The sequence below is a fragment of the Rhinatrema bivittatum genome, chromosome 2 (genome assembly GCF_901001135.1).
Source record: "Rhinatrema bivittatum chromosome 2, aRhiBiv1.1, whole genome shotgun sequence".
Taxonomy (NCBI): domain Eukaryota; kingdom Metazoa; phylum Chordata; class Amphibia; order Gymnophiona; family Rhinatrematidae; genus Rhinatrema; species Rhinatrema bivittatum.
In genome coordinates, this window is record NC_042616.1 from 99576656 (window position 1) to 99593826 (window position 17171).

The window sequence follows — 17171 nt, forward strand, 5'->3', positions numbered from 1 at the left end:
AAAAAGACTTGTAGTGCAGAATCTGGAAGTTAAAGCTCAGAAAGACCAACTAGTCTTCCTGGGCATGTGTGGGTGTTCCCTCGCAGCTGCTGGCCCACTGGCTCCCTCAGTCTCTCTACTTCCACTGAGGTGAAAAGATGCATTGCTTCCTAATAATTTATCTGCTTTTCAGATGAATTTCTTTTTTTATTTTTTTTTTTATTCGTGCTTGCATCCTCTTGCTTGCAAGCTTCCTCAAATTTTTTTTACTTTTCTCCTCAATTTTGAATTTATTTTTTCATTTTTATCTTGTTGGATGAAAGATCTTTCAAGAGATGCAACATAAGAAATTGCCATACTGGGTCAGACCAAGGGTCCATTAAGCCCAACATCCTGTTTCCAACAGTGGCCAATCCAGGCTATACAAGTACCAAAAACTAAGCCTATCCCATGCTACAGATGCTAGTGATAGCAGTGGCTATTTTCTAAGTCAACGTGATTAATTTTCTAAGTCAACGTGATTAATAGCAGATAATGGATTTCTCCAAGAACTTATCCAAACCTTTTTTAAACCCAGCTACACTAACTGCACTAACCACATCCCCTGTCACCAAATTCCAGATATCAATTGTGCATTGTGAGAGAGAGAGAGAGAGAGAATTTTCTCTGATTAGTTTTAAATGTGCTACATGCCAACTTCATGAAGTGCCCCCTAGTCCTTCTATTAGCTGAAAGAGTAAATAACCGATTCGCATTTACCTGTTCTAGACCTCTCATGATTTTAAAGACCTCTATCATATCCTCCCTCAGCCATCTCTTCTCCAAGCTGAACAGTCCTAACCTCTTTAGTCTTTCCTCATAGGGGAGCTCTTCCATTCCCTTTATCATTTTGGTCATCCTTCTCTGTACCTTTTCCATCGCAATTATATCTTTTTTGAGATGTGGCGACCAGCATTGTGAACAGTATTCAAGGTGCGGTCTCACCATGGAGCAATACAGAGGCATTATGACATTTTCTGTTTTATTCACCATTCCCTTCCTAATAATTTCTCACATTCTGTTTGCTTTTTTAACTGCTGCAACGCACTGAACCAACGGTTTCAGTGTTTTATCCACTATGCACCTAGATCTTTCTTAGGTTCCATAGTAGGAGCTACCACCCAACATCGTGTAACTACAGCATGGGTTATTTTTTCCTGTATGCATCACCTTGCACTTATCCACATTAAATTTTATCTGCCATTTGGGTGCCCAATTTTCAGTCTCACAAGGTCCTCCTGCAATTTATCACAATCTGCTTGTGATTTAGCTATTCTGAATAATTTTGTATTATCTGTAAATGTGATTATGTCAATTGTCATATTCCTTTCCAGATCAATTATAAATATATTGAAAAACACAGGTCCTGGTACAGATCCTTTAGGCACTCCACTGTTAACCCCTTTTCCACTGAGAAAATTGTCCTACTCTCTTTTTTCCTGTCTTTTATAGAGTTTAATCCACAAAAGGACATAGCCATTACTTTACATTACTTTACATTACTTTTTACTTTTCTTAGAAGCCTCTCAATTTTATCTACATGTTTATTAACTCCTTCAAAAAAGTGAAGCAGATTTGTGAGGCAAGACTTGCCTTGGGTAAAGCCATGCTGATTTTGCTCCATTAAACCATGTATTTCTATAAGTTCTGTCATTCTGATCTTTAGAATACTTTCACTTTTTTCCTGGCTAACTGGTCTGTAGTTTCCCGGATCACCCCTGGAACCCTTTTTAAATATTGGGGTTACATTAACCACCCTCCAGTCTTCAGGTACAATGGATGATTTTAAAGATAGGTTACACATTTTAACTAATAGATCTGAAATTTCATTTCTGAGTTCTTCAGAACCCTGTGGTGTATACCATCCAGTCCAGGTGATTTACTACTCTTCAGTTTGTCAATCAGGCCTACCACATCTTTTAGGTTCACCATGATTTGGTTCACTTAATCTGAATCATTACCTATGAAAACCTTCTCCGGAACGGGTATCTCCCCAACATCCTCTTCAGTAAACACCAAAGCAAAAAAATTGTTTAATTTTTCCACGATGGCCTTATCTTCTTTAAGTGCCCCTTTAACCCCTCGATCATCTAACGGTCCAACTGACTCCCTCGCAGGCTTTCTGCTTCGGATATATTTTTAAAAAGTTCTTACTGTGAGTTTTTGCTTCTACGGCCAACTTCTTTTCAAATTCTTTCTTAACCTGTCTTATCAATGTCTTAAATTTAACTTGCCAACACTTATGTTTTATCCTATTTTATTCTGTTGGATCCTTCTTCCATTTTCTATCTGCAAAAAATGCAGGTAGAAAATAATGAGTTTAGATCTTCATGAGGTTTGTTAGCGCTGCCTTGGATCAGATCATGACATGTCAAATTGTACAACTTGTAGTTGAATGTCTCCTTGGGCACATTTCCTAACTTCTCCACAAAAGAAAAAAAAGGAGGATATCTGAGGGATGTATATCTAGCCAGAACAGGTCAGAGTCCAGTCGCATTTATCATCAAGACTCCTCTTCATCTCATAAGAGACCAAAAGGAAGAGAGATCGTCTTTGGCACCAAAACATTCCAATACAGAAAAGTACTACGTCGATAATTCTTTGGCGCCGCATGTACTTAGTATGGACAAATCCTTAGCACTGTTGCATTCAGCTGCCTTTGTGTCAGTCATTTGCAGCAAGCCATGTCAATGCAGAAAAATTACAGGCATTATCTCCACATAAATCAAAACATGAATATACACCTTCAAACCATCAATCCTTGTTGAACATCCACAATAGGACTGCCCCCATCAATTCTGGTACCACAACCAGGTGCTCCAGTTGTACAAGAATGCCACCCTTTTATTCAGAAATATGGCTCCAGTTGGTACATTGATATTTCATAGTCATTCTTCTGCTGCCTTCTCAATTGGAACCTGTGCTAGAGACGTTCTCAAATCAATTGCAATTGCACTTTATTTTAAAAACTCATAATGTCACCACTTCTAGGCAGGTAACAACATAAACGTTCATAAAATAGGCATCACAATCTGAAAATCGTGCTAGAAGAATCTCACTGTTCCAATTAATAGATACAGACTATTAGCACAAGATCCTCCATTTGTCCTCTTTGATTCTCAAGAAGATTGTCATCTTGTGGATCTTTTTCGTTCCATTTTACAGGTTTAACTTCAGGTACTTCTCCAGAAGATGTCACTTATCCAGCCCTTCTGCAAGCAATGGCAATTATATCCCCTTCACAATGGTAGAGAAGAATGAACCTCATGTGGTCACTTTTGATATTCTGATGCACATAAAAGCTCAAACAAGTTGTAGCTATTCCAGTTCAGAGTTCTTCCAGAGCTTCAGTCCAAAATGTGTCAAACACTGCTCTCTACTAGTGGCAAGAATATTAGATTTCAGATAGAAAGTTCAACCCAATCTAGGCCGGTTGGGTGGCTGACATTAGTTTTGTTTATCCACGGAGAAAGCAAAGTTAAGAACATAAGAACATGCCATACTGGGTCAGACCAAGGGTCCATCAAGCCCAGCATCCTGTTTCCAGCAGTGGCCAATCCAGGCCATAAGAACCTGGCAAGTACCCAAAAACGAAGTCTATTCCATGTTACTGTTGCTAGTAATAGCGGTGGTTATTATCTAAGTCAATTTAATTAATAGCAGGTAATGGACTTCTCCAAGAACGTATCCAATCCTTTTTTTAAACACAGCTATACTAATTGCACTAACCACATCCTCTGGTAACAAATTCCAGAGTTTAATTGTGCGTTGAGTGAAAAAGAACTTTCTCCGATTAGTTTTAAATGTGCCTTATGCTAACTTCATGGAGTGCCCCCTAGTCCTTCTATTATCCGAAAGAGTAAAAAACCGATTCACATCTACCCATTCTAGACCTCTCATGATTTTAAACACCTCTATCATATCCCCCCTCAGCCGTCTCTTTTCCAAGCTGAAAAGTCCTAACCTCTTTAGTCTTTCCTCATAGGGGAGCTGTTCCGTTCCCCTTATCATTTTGGTAGCCCTTCTCTGTACCTTCTCCATCACAATTATATCTTTTTTGAAATGCGGCGACCAGAATTGTACACAGTATTCAAAGTGCGGTCTCACCATGGAGCGATACAGAGGCATTATGACATTTTCCGTTTTATTCACCATTCCCTTTCTAATAATTCCCAACATTCTGTTTGCTTTTTTGACTGCCGCAGCACACTGAACCGACGATTTCAATGTGTTGTCCACTATGTCGCCTAGATCTTTCTTGGGTAGTAGCACCTAATATGGAACCTAACATTGTGTAACTATAGCATGGATTATTTTTCCCTATATGCATCACCTTGCACTTATCCACATTAAATTTAATCTGCCATTTTGATGCCCAATTTTCCAGCCTCACAAGGTCTTCCTGCAATTTATCACAATCTGCTTGTGATTTAACTACTCTGAACAATTTTGTATCAACTGCAAATTTGATTACTTCACTTGTCGTATTTCTTTCCAGATCATTTATAAATATATTGAAAAGTAAGGGTCCCAATACAGATCCCTGAGGCACTCCACTGCCCACTCCCACTGAGAAAATTGTCCATTTAATCCTACTCTGTTTCCTGTCTTTTAGCCAGTTTGTAATCCACGAAAGGACATCGCCACCTATCCCATGACTTTTTATTTTTCCTAGAAGCCTCTCATGAGGAACTTTGGCAAATGCCTTCTGAAAATCCAAGTACACTACATCTACCGGTTCACCTTTATCCTTTATCTTGTAGCAGGTGTTCTCCATAGACAGCAGGACAATTCAACCACACATTAATATTCTCTTCCCCCATAGTGTTAAAGCTTAGCTTATGAAGAACTGAGGGAGCTCTCAGTTCTGGCGGCTGCACAGAAACACCACGCATACTCAGAAAGACTTCCTGGTCTTTCTGAGCTCTGAGAGAGCATGTTCTGCATCACTGCCATCGGATGGTGTTGCTGAATTCTCCTGCATCTGTGGAGAACACCTGTTACAGCTAAAGCGCTCTATAAGCACCAAGAAGGGTAATATACATGTGGTGCAGGTGGCAGTGTGAGGTGGTGGCAGATGTAAGATGTTAACTTTTGAAAAGCAGGAAGACTTGTTCCATATAACAGAAGAGAATTTTTCAATCAATCAAAAACAATTTTGAAATCACTCATGTGAAATGATTCAGAAAGCCAGTAGACATTGGCCTTCATTAATGCTAATTATTTATGATTTTATTTATTTTAGTCTATTGTGCCTTATCTTTTAGGCTTGGACTTAAGGATCAACAGGAGCGAGAGATAGTCCATGTTCTTGTTGACTGTTGCCTGCAAGAGAAAACATACAACCCCTTTTATGCTTTTTTAGCCAGCAAATTCTGTAAATATGACAGACGGTTTCAGGTAAGAAGTTTGTGTGCCCCTTGTTAAGTTGCGCATTAAAACTGGGAGCGCGTTGATCTCTAAATTGTAAATTGTCTCCTAGTCTTAGTACAGTTGGAAAGGGTACAAAACAGTCACTTATTTACCCTGCTCCACCCTGCTTATGATTTTATAAACCTTTATCTCATATCCCCTTTGTTTTCTCTTCTTCAGGCTGAAGAGCCCTAATCTGGGTAGTCTTTTTTTTTTTTTTTTTTTTTTTTTTTTTTTTTTTTTAAATAAGGGAGCCATTCCATCCCCTTCATAATTTTTGTTGCCCTTCTCTGTACCTTTTCTAGATCTGCTTAATCTTTTTGAGCTGGAGCAACCAGAACTGTGCATGGTATTCAGGATGCAGTTGCACCATGGATCAATAGAGGCATAATGATATTTTCCATTTTATTCTCCATTGGTTGGCCTTGCAAAGCTATCGCCTTTACTCAACTAATTTGTTGGATTTTAGTACTTACATAATGTCACTGTTAGCTATTCGGACCGCTGGGTTTTAATTTTACCCAAAAAGGCAGTTCTGTTGTATTGGTGCTGTAACCAATGTGTTTGTTTTTGTTTTCTCACTTTTTAGATGACATTCCAGTTCAGTATGTGGGACAAGTTCCGTGATTTGGGAAGCTTGTCTGCCACAACCGTCTCCAACCTAGTTCATCTGTTAACTTCTTTACTGAAGACAAAGTCACTGTCACTCGTGGTTTTCAAGGTCAGCGAATTATGCTTCCTGGAGATGTAATAACTTTTAAGGCAAGATAGGAAGGATTGTTTTTATTAAGCATATTTTTATTTCATTTCTAAGCTGAACAGTATGATTGGTTTACATACATATCAAACCACAATCTCCATAGCTCTCAAACTAATAGTCAAATGTCAGTTTTAACAAACCAGTCACTAAATGTCATATCAGAAGATCCTATCATCTTTCTCGTCATCATGCTAACCTTAATGTTATGGCAGCCACACAGTCTCATAGAAATTGTATTTTACTGTGTTTATATATTTCTGCAAATAGCATCTCAGCTTTTTAATGGTACTATAGCCTTTTTGTTGTAAACATTTTGGGGCAGATTTTTAAAAAGTATGCGAGCGGTACTTTTGTTCGCGCACCCGGCGCAAACAAGAGTACTCCGGATTTTAATAGATATGCTCGTAGCCGCGTATATCTTTTAAAATCCGGGGTCTGTGTCGGTGCGTGCAAGGCTGCGCAAAATCGGCAGCCTGCCTCCATTCCCTCCGAGGCTGCTCCGAAATCGGAGCGACCTAGGAGGGAACTTTCTTTCTGGCGCCCCCCCCAGCCCTAACTAATTCCCCCCCCCACCTTTATTTCAAAAGTTACGTCTGCCCAAGGCAGGCGTAACGTGCGCGTGCGGGCCGGCTGCCGGCGCGTCATGTTCTGGTCTGGGAGCTGGTCCGGAGGCCGTGGCCCACGCCCCCGGAACGCCCCCCCAATGACGCGCCATCGCGACACGCCCCCGACACGCACCCCCAGAAAAGCCCCGTGACTTACACGCGTCCCAGGGCTTGCGCGCACCGCCGAGCCTATGCAACAAAGGCTCGGCATGCGCAGGGGGTGGAAGGGGCAGCTTTTCGGGGGTTACGCGCGTATCCCTTTGAAAATCTGCCCCTTTATGTTTAGTTGACATTTGAATTGGGTTAGGGGTTCATAATATATTTTTTAACTAGGTTTCCTGGAAATTTACATATGTATAAAAAAAAAAATACAGGAGATACTTTTTGTTCAGAAGAATTTGATATGAGCCACTGGGAAATTGTGGAAAATTTTCAGGAGAATTTGGGATATGAAGCCATTTATCATAACATGAACAGAAAATTTAAACTTAGCTGAGTTTTATGTGTTCTGTTTCACTCTCACTTAGTCTGCATATAGTTTACAGATCAGAGTGAACTGAGACCCCGAAGGCGGCTCCTCCGGTAGGGCTTCAGACGGTGCCTTCCCAGGCTCAGGCTGAGTTGGGCGATGATGTCTTACATGAGAGAACCCCCAATCAAATGCACTCAAACTCTTACGTGTTTAAGAGGGATTCAAAAATATGATATGTAATATGCAACCACAAATCACCTCCTAAAACAATCTTTTCTTTGATTTAAATCTTTTAAATGTGCAATCAAATATCTCAAATGAGTATCTTTTTTAGAAAACCTTTTTTTAGAATATTTTTTTCAAGAGAATTCTTTTAGGAAAAAATTTTTTTTAGCTGGAGAGGAAAGTTTCATACCTTTTTTATCCCTAACCGGGTGATATTTCTCTCATGTAATCATGAACAAACCTCCACCAGCTAATAATTGTTTTGTGAATTAAGCGTGTATATGTGTAGATTAAAAAGTTCAATAATCTGCTGTATCAATCAGAAAGTGTATCTGTATGGACTTGTTTTTAATTGCTTCAAACATCTCCCACCGGTTTATCTATTTCAATTAACGCCGACTTATCTGTCCAGCCATTTTCAGTTCCCAACATGGCCACGTTTCAGATCCTCCCATTGTGCAGAGCAAATTCTCTCGAGTTGTGTCACTCCATTACGGCATTTCTTTAAACGCTCTTCCAGTAGTACTTCTCCTGGATCTGCATACATAGTTTGTCCCATCGGAGACCTCACTCACCTTTCCAGCTTCTGATGAGAAAGAGATTTAAATGTATAACTGGAGCAAAGTTAAAAATAAAAAATTGAAATTTCTTTTGTTTTCTGCCCTAGGTAATAGAATTTAGTGAGCTTGATAAAGCCAGAGTCTCCTTTTTACGGCAAGTTCTGTATAAACTATTAATGGAAACAGACCCAGAAGAGCTGACTCAGGTTTTTGGAAGGTAAGTGATAAAGGTGTTTAAACTTGATGACGTCATGCAGAGGAGCTCCCAGTCTTTTCAAGCCCAATGCACACCTATATGAACAAAAACATTTGGCACCTGACATGGAGAGGACTCCTATGGCAAAAAAAGAGCTAGAGAAGCACCGAAAGCCTCACCAATCTCTCTTCCAAATTTTAAAATAAAGGGAGACGGGGGCAGGGAGGAGAAAACATATAATACATGTGCAGAAGAAGGGAAAAAATGATATGGTGTGGGCAGTTCGATGGCTTTGTTACCTTGATAGCTCCATGGAACTCCTCCCCTGCTGCTGCTCTCAGCACTCAGTGCGTCACATCCAGCGCTCACCTCCTGCTCCCCCATCTTACCAAGCCTCAAGATAAGGCACAGGCCAGAAGGAGGCTGAGAAAGAGGATGAAGTGCTGTGTGCAATGTGCGTGCTGCATGAAGTGAGGCACGACTATCAGTGCCCTGCATGCTGCCTATTAATGCCTACACTCCAGGGAATCATGCTGCAGCTAGGAAAGCGGAGGCATGCCTGACTTCATCCGTTCTCAGAAAAGGAGCTGGTGTCTTTTGTTGCAGCAGGGTGCTGAGAGCAGAACTCAAACGCTCGTCTGGATCTGAGCATCAAGCAGTTGTGAATTTTCTGTGGCAATACCTGATCGTCATGATACACTGGTAGGGAAACTGTGCTCTAGGTGGTTGTTCTGTCAGTGGGATCTTGGTTCTCAGTCACATTACCTCGGTTTTTGTGTGTTTAATATTTTATTACATTTAGAAAAAATAAACACTCTTAAATCATTCAGAGCTCACAGAAGGAACTGGTGCTTAATGCTGCTGAAAGCCTGAATTTTATCAGTGGGTTATTGGCTGCTTCCTTTGTGAGAAATCCAAATGCATCCACATTTTCTTTCCCCCTCCATCAGATCTCTCCTGGAGCCTACACACAGGCTTGACCTTCTTGACTTTATTGCCGCATTTACATGCTGGTCCTTTATTTACTGATGTGCTGTAACGTGCTGACATTGCTCTCGGTATCACTGGGTTTTATCTAGATCTTTTGCAATGACTGTCATAGTTAGCTGCCCAGACACATGGGCATATGACTCCCAACTGCTAAGAGGAGAATCGCGCTATGTTTTGATAGAAACCCCCCTCTCCAGCCGAAAAGCAGCCCTGGAGAGAAGGCAGCAACCCGAGAAGTTCCGATGTCCTTGTTCACGGAAAGCACCGTTGCTTGACATTGCTGTATGGGATTTGATTTTTGGGTTCTTCCTGGTTTCCTTGAGGTCATTGGCATCCTGCTTGACATGTAAATGTAAAATTGTCCTGTGTGGTTTTTTTTTTTTCCTTTGCAGAGTATCTAACAATCCAAAGCTGGGAATGCTCCGTGAAGGTTTGAAGCTTTTCATGTTGCACTTTATACTGAAGAATGTGCATGCAAACCAAAGTGCTGACGAAGCTGAGAGGCTTAAAGAGAGAGTGAATCTAGTAGGGAAGGCCTTGCAAGCGAACGAATCGAGATTAAAACTCTAGATTTTCATGGAGAAACGGATCTGAAAGAACTTTAATATTAAAAGTGAATGGTAAATATCTGCTGGTCAGTCTATTCTACTTCCAAATACAATAATACTTGTAAAAGTGAGTATATTGTTTCTCTGCTACTATGTGAGGTTATTTTCTACCATTTTGGATAGAAAATGTTTTTATAAGATTTACCATAATATGGTATAAAATTGCAGTTGTTGAATTGGCCACTAGATGGTGCACTCCCAATAAAGCAATTGTGATAATTCTGACTAAAGGAATGAAAAGTTTTTTGGTTTGGTTTGGTTTTTTTTTTTTGCTTCACTAGACTGTTGATGTATTATTGCTCTGTTATTTTATGCTAGTGTTGATTTGCTATTAAATGCACATAAGTTGTTCATTTGGAGGAACGCATCATAAGCATATTTTCTTTCCCAGTAAGGCCACCTGCTGTGGAACAGAGCAGCTGAGCCAGTTCATCTACTACTGTTAATTATGTCTAAAGTGCTATTGGATGTACACAGCTCTATTCAGATGCACCCAGGATAATCTGTATATAGTGGAGCTTACAATTTAGTCAACACAGATGAGGCAGGTAAGGCTGGTGTTTCTATTAGGCAAACCAAGTGGTTGCCTAGATCACCAATGTTTTAATGGTGTCAAAATCCTGCCAGCACAAAGCCCAGAGGATGCTTTACCAGAGCTAATACTGCCAAAAAGGGAGCACTGTACTGGGGTCATTGCTGCTAGTAGGAGGGAACGCTATGTTAGAGGTAAGTTGGGGGAGGGTGGTGCATGACCAGTGGTTCATCAGGGTACCAAGTACTCGTACACTGGCCCTGGAGGCAAGCAAGAGACTTCAGGAAATGTATTATAGTAAATATGGTTAAAATTAAGGCTATGATAAGGGAAAGCTAGGGTTAAAGATGTAAAAGCAATCTCAAAAAGGTGAAATTTTAGGTTGGACTTGAATATGGCCAGAGAAAGGGAGCATGACATACCAATTCAGGAAGAGCTATTCCAGGCATACAGTACAGCAAGGTGGAAAGTTCAGAATCAGGGGTTGACAATGGAGAAGGGCACAGATAAGAGCAGCTTGCCTGATGAATGAAGGTTACAAGGAAGGAGTATAAAGGAAGATAAGAGATAATGAAGAGCTGCAGTGTGAGCTCACTTGCAGGTAAGTAGAAGTTTGAATTGTGTGGAAGCAAACGTGGAGCGGAGGTAGTGACTTGGGAAGAGGGGGATACATGGTAGTAATGACAATGGAGAAAGACATGCAGCTGAATTTTGGATAGACTAGTGGAGATGTATTGTTTGGGAGACTATAAAAAAACAGGTTGAAGTAGTTTAAGCAGGAGGTTCTAAGAGTGGATGAAGTTTTTGGTAGTGTGTTCAGAGAGGAAGGGATGGATTTTATTACAGGGATGGCTGATTGAGGGCACATCAGAGCCCAGGAATTAAGAAGTCAGGCACTGAATTTGTAGAGAGCCAGGATCTAGAATTAGGACCAGAAGTTCAGTATTCAGAATCTAGGAAACAGACAGCTAGGTCAACACCAGCAGCCAGAAACTGTCCCATAAGGCCATTGAACGCAAATGTTCCTCTTTGCTGGCTAGCCTTCTGTCTTGTACCCTTTTCTGATAAAAGGGCATGGCTGACCCTCCTGCTTGATGGCCTGTGTATTGACTGGAGGTGCTGTGTTCTGTATCTCTCTGTGGCTTCTTTCCCAACTGTTTCTCTGCCTTCAGATCACAGTGACCTCATCAGTTAGCAAGGAGAATTTATTCTGGGCCTTAAGGTTTCAAAATCATGCATTTTAACCACCGGATTATGCAACCAGCACTGATTAGCCCTCAACTCTGCTGCATGAGCATGGTCACAGTTGGGAAGACCTCTTTTCTCTCGATCTTCATACATTCACTTGGGAAACAGCTAAAGCTGTTTTAAGAGGGGATATTATTGAATATGAGGCATGGAAAAGACTGTTTTTAGTGCAGGAAATCTTGAGGTTGAAACAGTTGCAAAGAGACAAGCAGATGGTAAATTGAAACCCCATGAGGGTGCGCAAAGGTGCAATATTTAGCTATATAAATTAAGCTAAACACAAAAAAAAGTCTTATATTTTATAAACTTACACTTTTTCAATGCGGTGACAAACCTGAATGTATGATGAGTAATTTGGTAAAAAGCAAAATGGGAGGGCAATATATCATAGCAATGAAGACCACAACTGGGGAAATAACTCCACTAAAATTAGTGATATTTTTTATCATCATTACAAGGGTTTGTATACCACAGGAAGTGAGGATATGTCTGATTTTGAAAGAATACCTAGCTTGCGGGCCTGTTTGCTGAAGCTGGTGCCTGAGCAGCTACAAGTACTAAATATACCTGTTCATTCGAGGGAGATTTGGAGTGTAATTTATCAATCTAAGCTTTTTAAGTCTCTGGGTCCATGGAGATGGGCTGCCGGGGGAATGGTATAAAATCTTAGATGATGTGTGTAAACCATTGGAGAATGTCTTTCGGGCTCTATTGGAGGCTGATGAAATGCCTTTTAACTCAAATAGAGCGATGATAATTGTTCTCTTTAAATCTGGCAGGGACTCCGCTTTTAAGATTTTAGCGAAAATAATGGCAGATCGGTTGGCTTCTCTACTAGATAGTTTGGTAGCCACAGAACAGGTGGGGTTTGTGTGTTAAAAACAAAAAAAACCATAGTCTTGGTAATGAATGTGAGAAAAGTTTTGATGTCTATGGACCAGATTGTGCGCCATAAGCAACATTCATTACTTATTAGTTTTGATGCCAAAAAGGCATTTGATAGGATGGACTGGAATTTTTTATTTACAGTATTGAAACATCGGGGGTTTTAATGGGTTGTTTTAACTGTGCTCTATGAACATTCTAGCGCACGCATGTTAGGTAATGGAGATCCCTTTCGGGAGTTTTTGTATCGTGGAACAAGGCAGGAATGGCTGCTCTCTCTGCTGCTGTTTGTACTCTCCTTGGACCCTTTGTTGTGAAATATTAGGTCTAATACACAAATACAGGGGTGCCAGCATTTGCGGATGATCTTTTACTATACCTGCTTTGAACCAGAGTTTTCTGGAAATATTGCATGGAGAATTTAGTTTGCTTGGAGAAATTAGGTTTCTCATTGAATTTGGATAAGTCAGCAGCCCTTACACTTGGGGATTGGCAAACCAGTGATTGGGTGGGGGAATAGACTTTGAGATGGGTAGATGGGAAAAGAAAATATTTTGGTATTATATTAGCACATGATCTGGGGCTCCTGCATTCATTAAATATTCAACATATGTTAGATTCAACCAAAAATACACTGAGGGCATGGTCACCATTGACTCTTTCATTGTTGGGCCAGGTATACCTATTTAAAATGGTAATGTTGCCCAAATGGTTATATATTGGGAACACTGCCCTTATATTTAGACAAACGTTCGTTGGCATCTTATTCCAAGGAAGTCTGGTTTTATTTGTGGCGAGGGAAAAAAGCTTGCATTTCTCTGCATTAGCTTATGAAACCAAGAGGCCTAGGTCTACCTGACTTGAAATTATACAAAATTGCGGCAAATTCACACCATTTAGGGGACTGGCTGTTGGAACTAAATATTATACAGATATTCGGTTTGAATCTGGCTTAATTTATCCACTATCCTTGACTTTTATACTACATACTCCTAGAGGCCAGTTGCCATCCCACCTGTCTAACCACTGTTTAATCACTCCACTCCAGAAATCTTGGATTTGGCTAACTCGTATGTTGCATTTGTCTTTCAATATGTCTCCTTTTTTTTTTTTTTCTTTTTTTACCATTGACAGGCAATAAGCAATTTTTACCAGGAATGCAATCAGGCAATTTGGTACATTGAAAATGATAGGGTTTACAAATAGTAGGGCAAGTTTTGAAGGAGAGCGGGGAGTATTGTCAATTTCAAGAATTACAGGAGGATTTTGATTTACAGAGGAAAGATTTTCACTTACCTACAGGCGTGTCTTTATGTAGGATCCCTAGATCAAGCTGTGCTGACTAGTAGGAATTGAGAAATGCAGCAGGTATGGTTTGATGTTGAAGACCCGGGCAGGGGTAGCCTTTCCTTTTTTTTTTTTCTTTTTTTTTAAATAAATATTTAATTTAGCTGGAGGACCTGTGGGATTTCACTCAGTTGTGGTCTAAATGGGAATCTGATTTACAAATACGTGCCAATATAAGCATGTTTAGTGCAAATTTTGCACGTTTCTAAGATTTCATGTAATATACAAATGAGGGGGAAAACAATGTTTTTGAACAGGGCATTTATTTCTCAATGTTAAGCTTATATGGCACATATTACAGATTTAGAATTATGTATCAAGTGTTCTGTAGCAATGGGCACTTTGGGTCACTTATTCTGGACATGCCCTAAGGTTCAGTTATTTTGGAAAAAAGTATCTTTATATTTGGAGCAGATCACCACTTTGGTGTTGATTTCTGATGCAAAAGCAGCTCTATTTGGTGATGTACAGTCTGAATCTTATTGTTCTACATCACACGGATCCTGGTTGAGCGTGACTAGTGATTTTACACTATTGGAGGAAACCGGAATCTCCTTCCATGACTTTCTGGAGAAATGTAACAGTTTACAAGACATTTGTTCCATTACTAACAAATAATGTTTATCACATAAAACCAGCAGTGAGATATTAGATGATTTTTAGAGGGCTTCCGTTATGAAAGTATACTTAAATGTGAAGTACGTAACCACTGGAACCTCATATGTATTTCTCCTTGATAACCTCCTGGCAGGGATGGTAGGTGGGGGGAAGAAAGGGTAGGGATTTAGGTAGATTTGGTTAAACTCGAAGTGTATGTAATATAACTTTTGCTGTTCAGTAAGCAGATGTCTGATGTTTGGAAAAATTGCAAAATAACAGATTTGAATTGAATTAAAATATATATATATCTCTTGGAAGCCCAGATAAAATGTATTCCATAATTATAAAAGGTAAAAGAAAGACCAAATAACTGCCAGCATGGTTTAATGGTGGTGTGAAAGAGGCAGTTAAAACCAAAAGTATATAGCTGAAAACATGGAAAGCAGGTCCAAATGAAGAAAATAGGCAAGAGCATTAGATATAAAACTGTAGTAAGACAGACCAGGACAGAATTTGAGAAAAAAAAACCTCCCATAGAGCCAAAAGCTATTATAAAAAATATTTCAAGTACATTCAAATCCAAAAGTCTGTGAGGGAATTGCTAGGTGACCGAAGGATAAAAGAATTGCTCAGGGAGGGCAAGGAAATAGCAAAAATAAATAAAACTGAATAAATTCTTTGCTTTGGTGTTTACTGAGGGGGAGGGTAGTGGGAACATACTAACACCAGAAATATTTTGTGATGATAATGATTCTGAGCACCTAATAAATCTCTATGATAAGGAAAGATATAATAGATCAAATTGTCTTAACTAAACAGTAACAGTGTTTTTGTTTGGTTTTTGGCACCCCGCCTCAAACTATGGATGCAAGTGGATGATAATTTTTTTTAAATAAATCACCGGGCTCAGAATGTATAAATCCCAGAGTTCTGAAAGACCTCAAACATGGAACTATAAAGCTGTTACTAGTAATCCACAACCTATCATTTAAAACAGTCAATACCTGAAGACTGGAGGGTGGCCAGTGGAATGCTAATTTTTAAAAAGGCTCCACAGGTGATCTGCAAAACTACAGACCAGTGAACCTGATATTGATGCCTGGCAAAATAATAGAAGCTATTCTTAAAAACAAAGTTACTAGCCATATAGAAAGACATGGCTTAATGGGGAAGAGTCAACATAGTTTTAGCAAAGATGAGCCAGTTGATTTAGTGTATTTGGATTTTCAGTAGGCATTTGACAAAGTACCCCAGAGACACTCCTCAGGAAATTTAAGAGCCATGGATAGGAGGCAATGATTTGCTTTGAAAGGTGTAATAAGAGTAGTAAACTAAACTGATGTCTTATTGTGGATTGGTAACCGGTTAAAAGACAGAAAACAGAGGATAGGGCTAAATGGTCAGCTTTCCAACTGGAGAAAGGTCATTATTAGTGGAGTGTCCCAGAGATCTGTACTGAGACCTGTTTACCATATTCATCAATGATCTGGAAAAAGGATCAAGTGTGATCAGATTTGCAGATGATATGAAATTATTAAAAAAAATTGTTACAGCAGCAGTGGATAACAAGGAACTGCAGAAAGTCTCTTGGTCTCCAAAGCTGGGCATCTGAATGGCAGACGAAACAATGTGTAGGAGTGCGAAGAGATGTGCATAGGGAAAAATAATTCCATCTAAAGGTGCACAGCATTGGGTTATGTATTAGTAGTCACAAGCCAGGAAAAACGACTTTGAGTCCTTGTGGACAATACATTGAAATCCTCAGCTCATAGTAACATAGTGAAAGATGGCAGATAAAAACTAAAATGGGCCATCCATCCAGCAAGTTTTTTGAGGTAGTAGCAACTGCTGCTCTATGCAGGCTACCCACAGGTCTTCTGTGTGTGGTAGAAGTCAAAAAAGCAAATAGAATGCTGGGAATAATCTGAAATGGATTGGAAGATATCATCTTGCTTCTGTATCAATCCATGGTGCAACTACCTTTTGAATATTGTGGGCAATTCTGGTCACTCCATCTTAAAAAAAAAAAACAAGACAGAACTAGGAACGGTGCGGAGAAGGAAACAAAAATGATAAAGGGGCTAGAATGGCTTCTCTATGAAGAAAGGCTACACAGGGCCCTTTTAGCCTGGAAAAGACTTGGCTGAGAAGGGGACAAGATAGAATTCTATAAAATCGTAAGTGGGATGGAATGGGTAAATAAAACAGTTATTTATCCTTCCAAAAAATTACTAAAACAATGGAAGACTCCATGAAACTAACAATTAGCAATTTAAAACAAATTTGGACTTTTTGGGACAAAAAGTAAGGAATTTTCCTGATTTATCATGGCTGACTCAGAAAAGAAGAGAGTCCTTCCTGGCCCTCAAAAAGGATACTTTATCCATTCGTTTACGTTATCTTTATAAATGTTTTATTAAATATCGATCAGAGTTTTCTTTTCTTTTCCCTCTGGATCAATTAAAATCCTTAATAGGGGCTCACAAGATGTTGGCATCTTCTTCAACTCCCAGAGGAACTCAGTAAATTCTTGTTTTTGATAATTGCAGACATAACTCGCTAGTATCTTGACTTTATTGTAGTACTTACATACTCCTTTTATTTCTCTCCCCACCCACCCACCCCAATTATTTCATTTATGGAACGTCTACTGATACAATGGGATTCCAGTTTCCAAACCACCAGGTATTTCCTGACTAGTTCCCTTTAACCA

General features: G+C 39.6%; 1 protein-coding gene across 2 annotated transcripts in view; it reads left to right on the top strand.

The window, feature by feature from the left end:
• Window positions 1–16510, top strand: part of NOM1 (nucleolar protein with MIF4G domain 1) — a 66418-nt gene extending 49908 nt beyond the window's left edge. For both annotated transcript variants that reach the window (XM_029588496.1, XM_029588497.1), the window contains exons 8-11: window positions 5286–5418; window positions 6020–6151; window positions 8160–8269; window positions 9631–16510. In XM_029588496.1, coding sequence (XP_029444356.1) covers window positions 5286–5418; window positions 6020–6151; window positions 8160–8269; window positions 9631–9808 — 553 coding nt within the window. In that variant the 3' untranslated portion in view covers window positions 9809–16510. The remainder of the gene's footprint in view (window positions 1–5285; window positions 5419–6019; window positions 6152–8159; window positions 8270–9630) is intronic.
• Window positions 16511–17171: the final 661 nt, after the last annotated feature.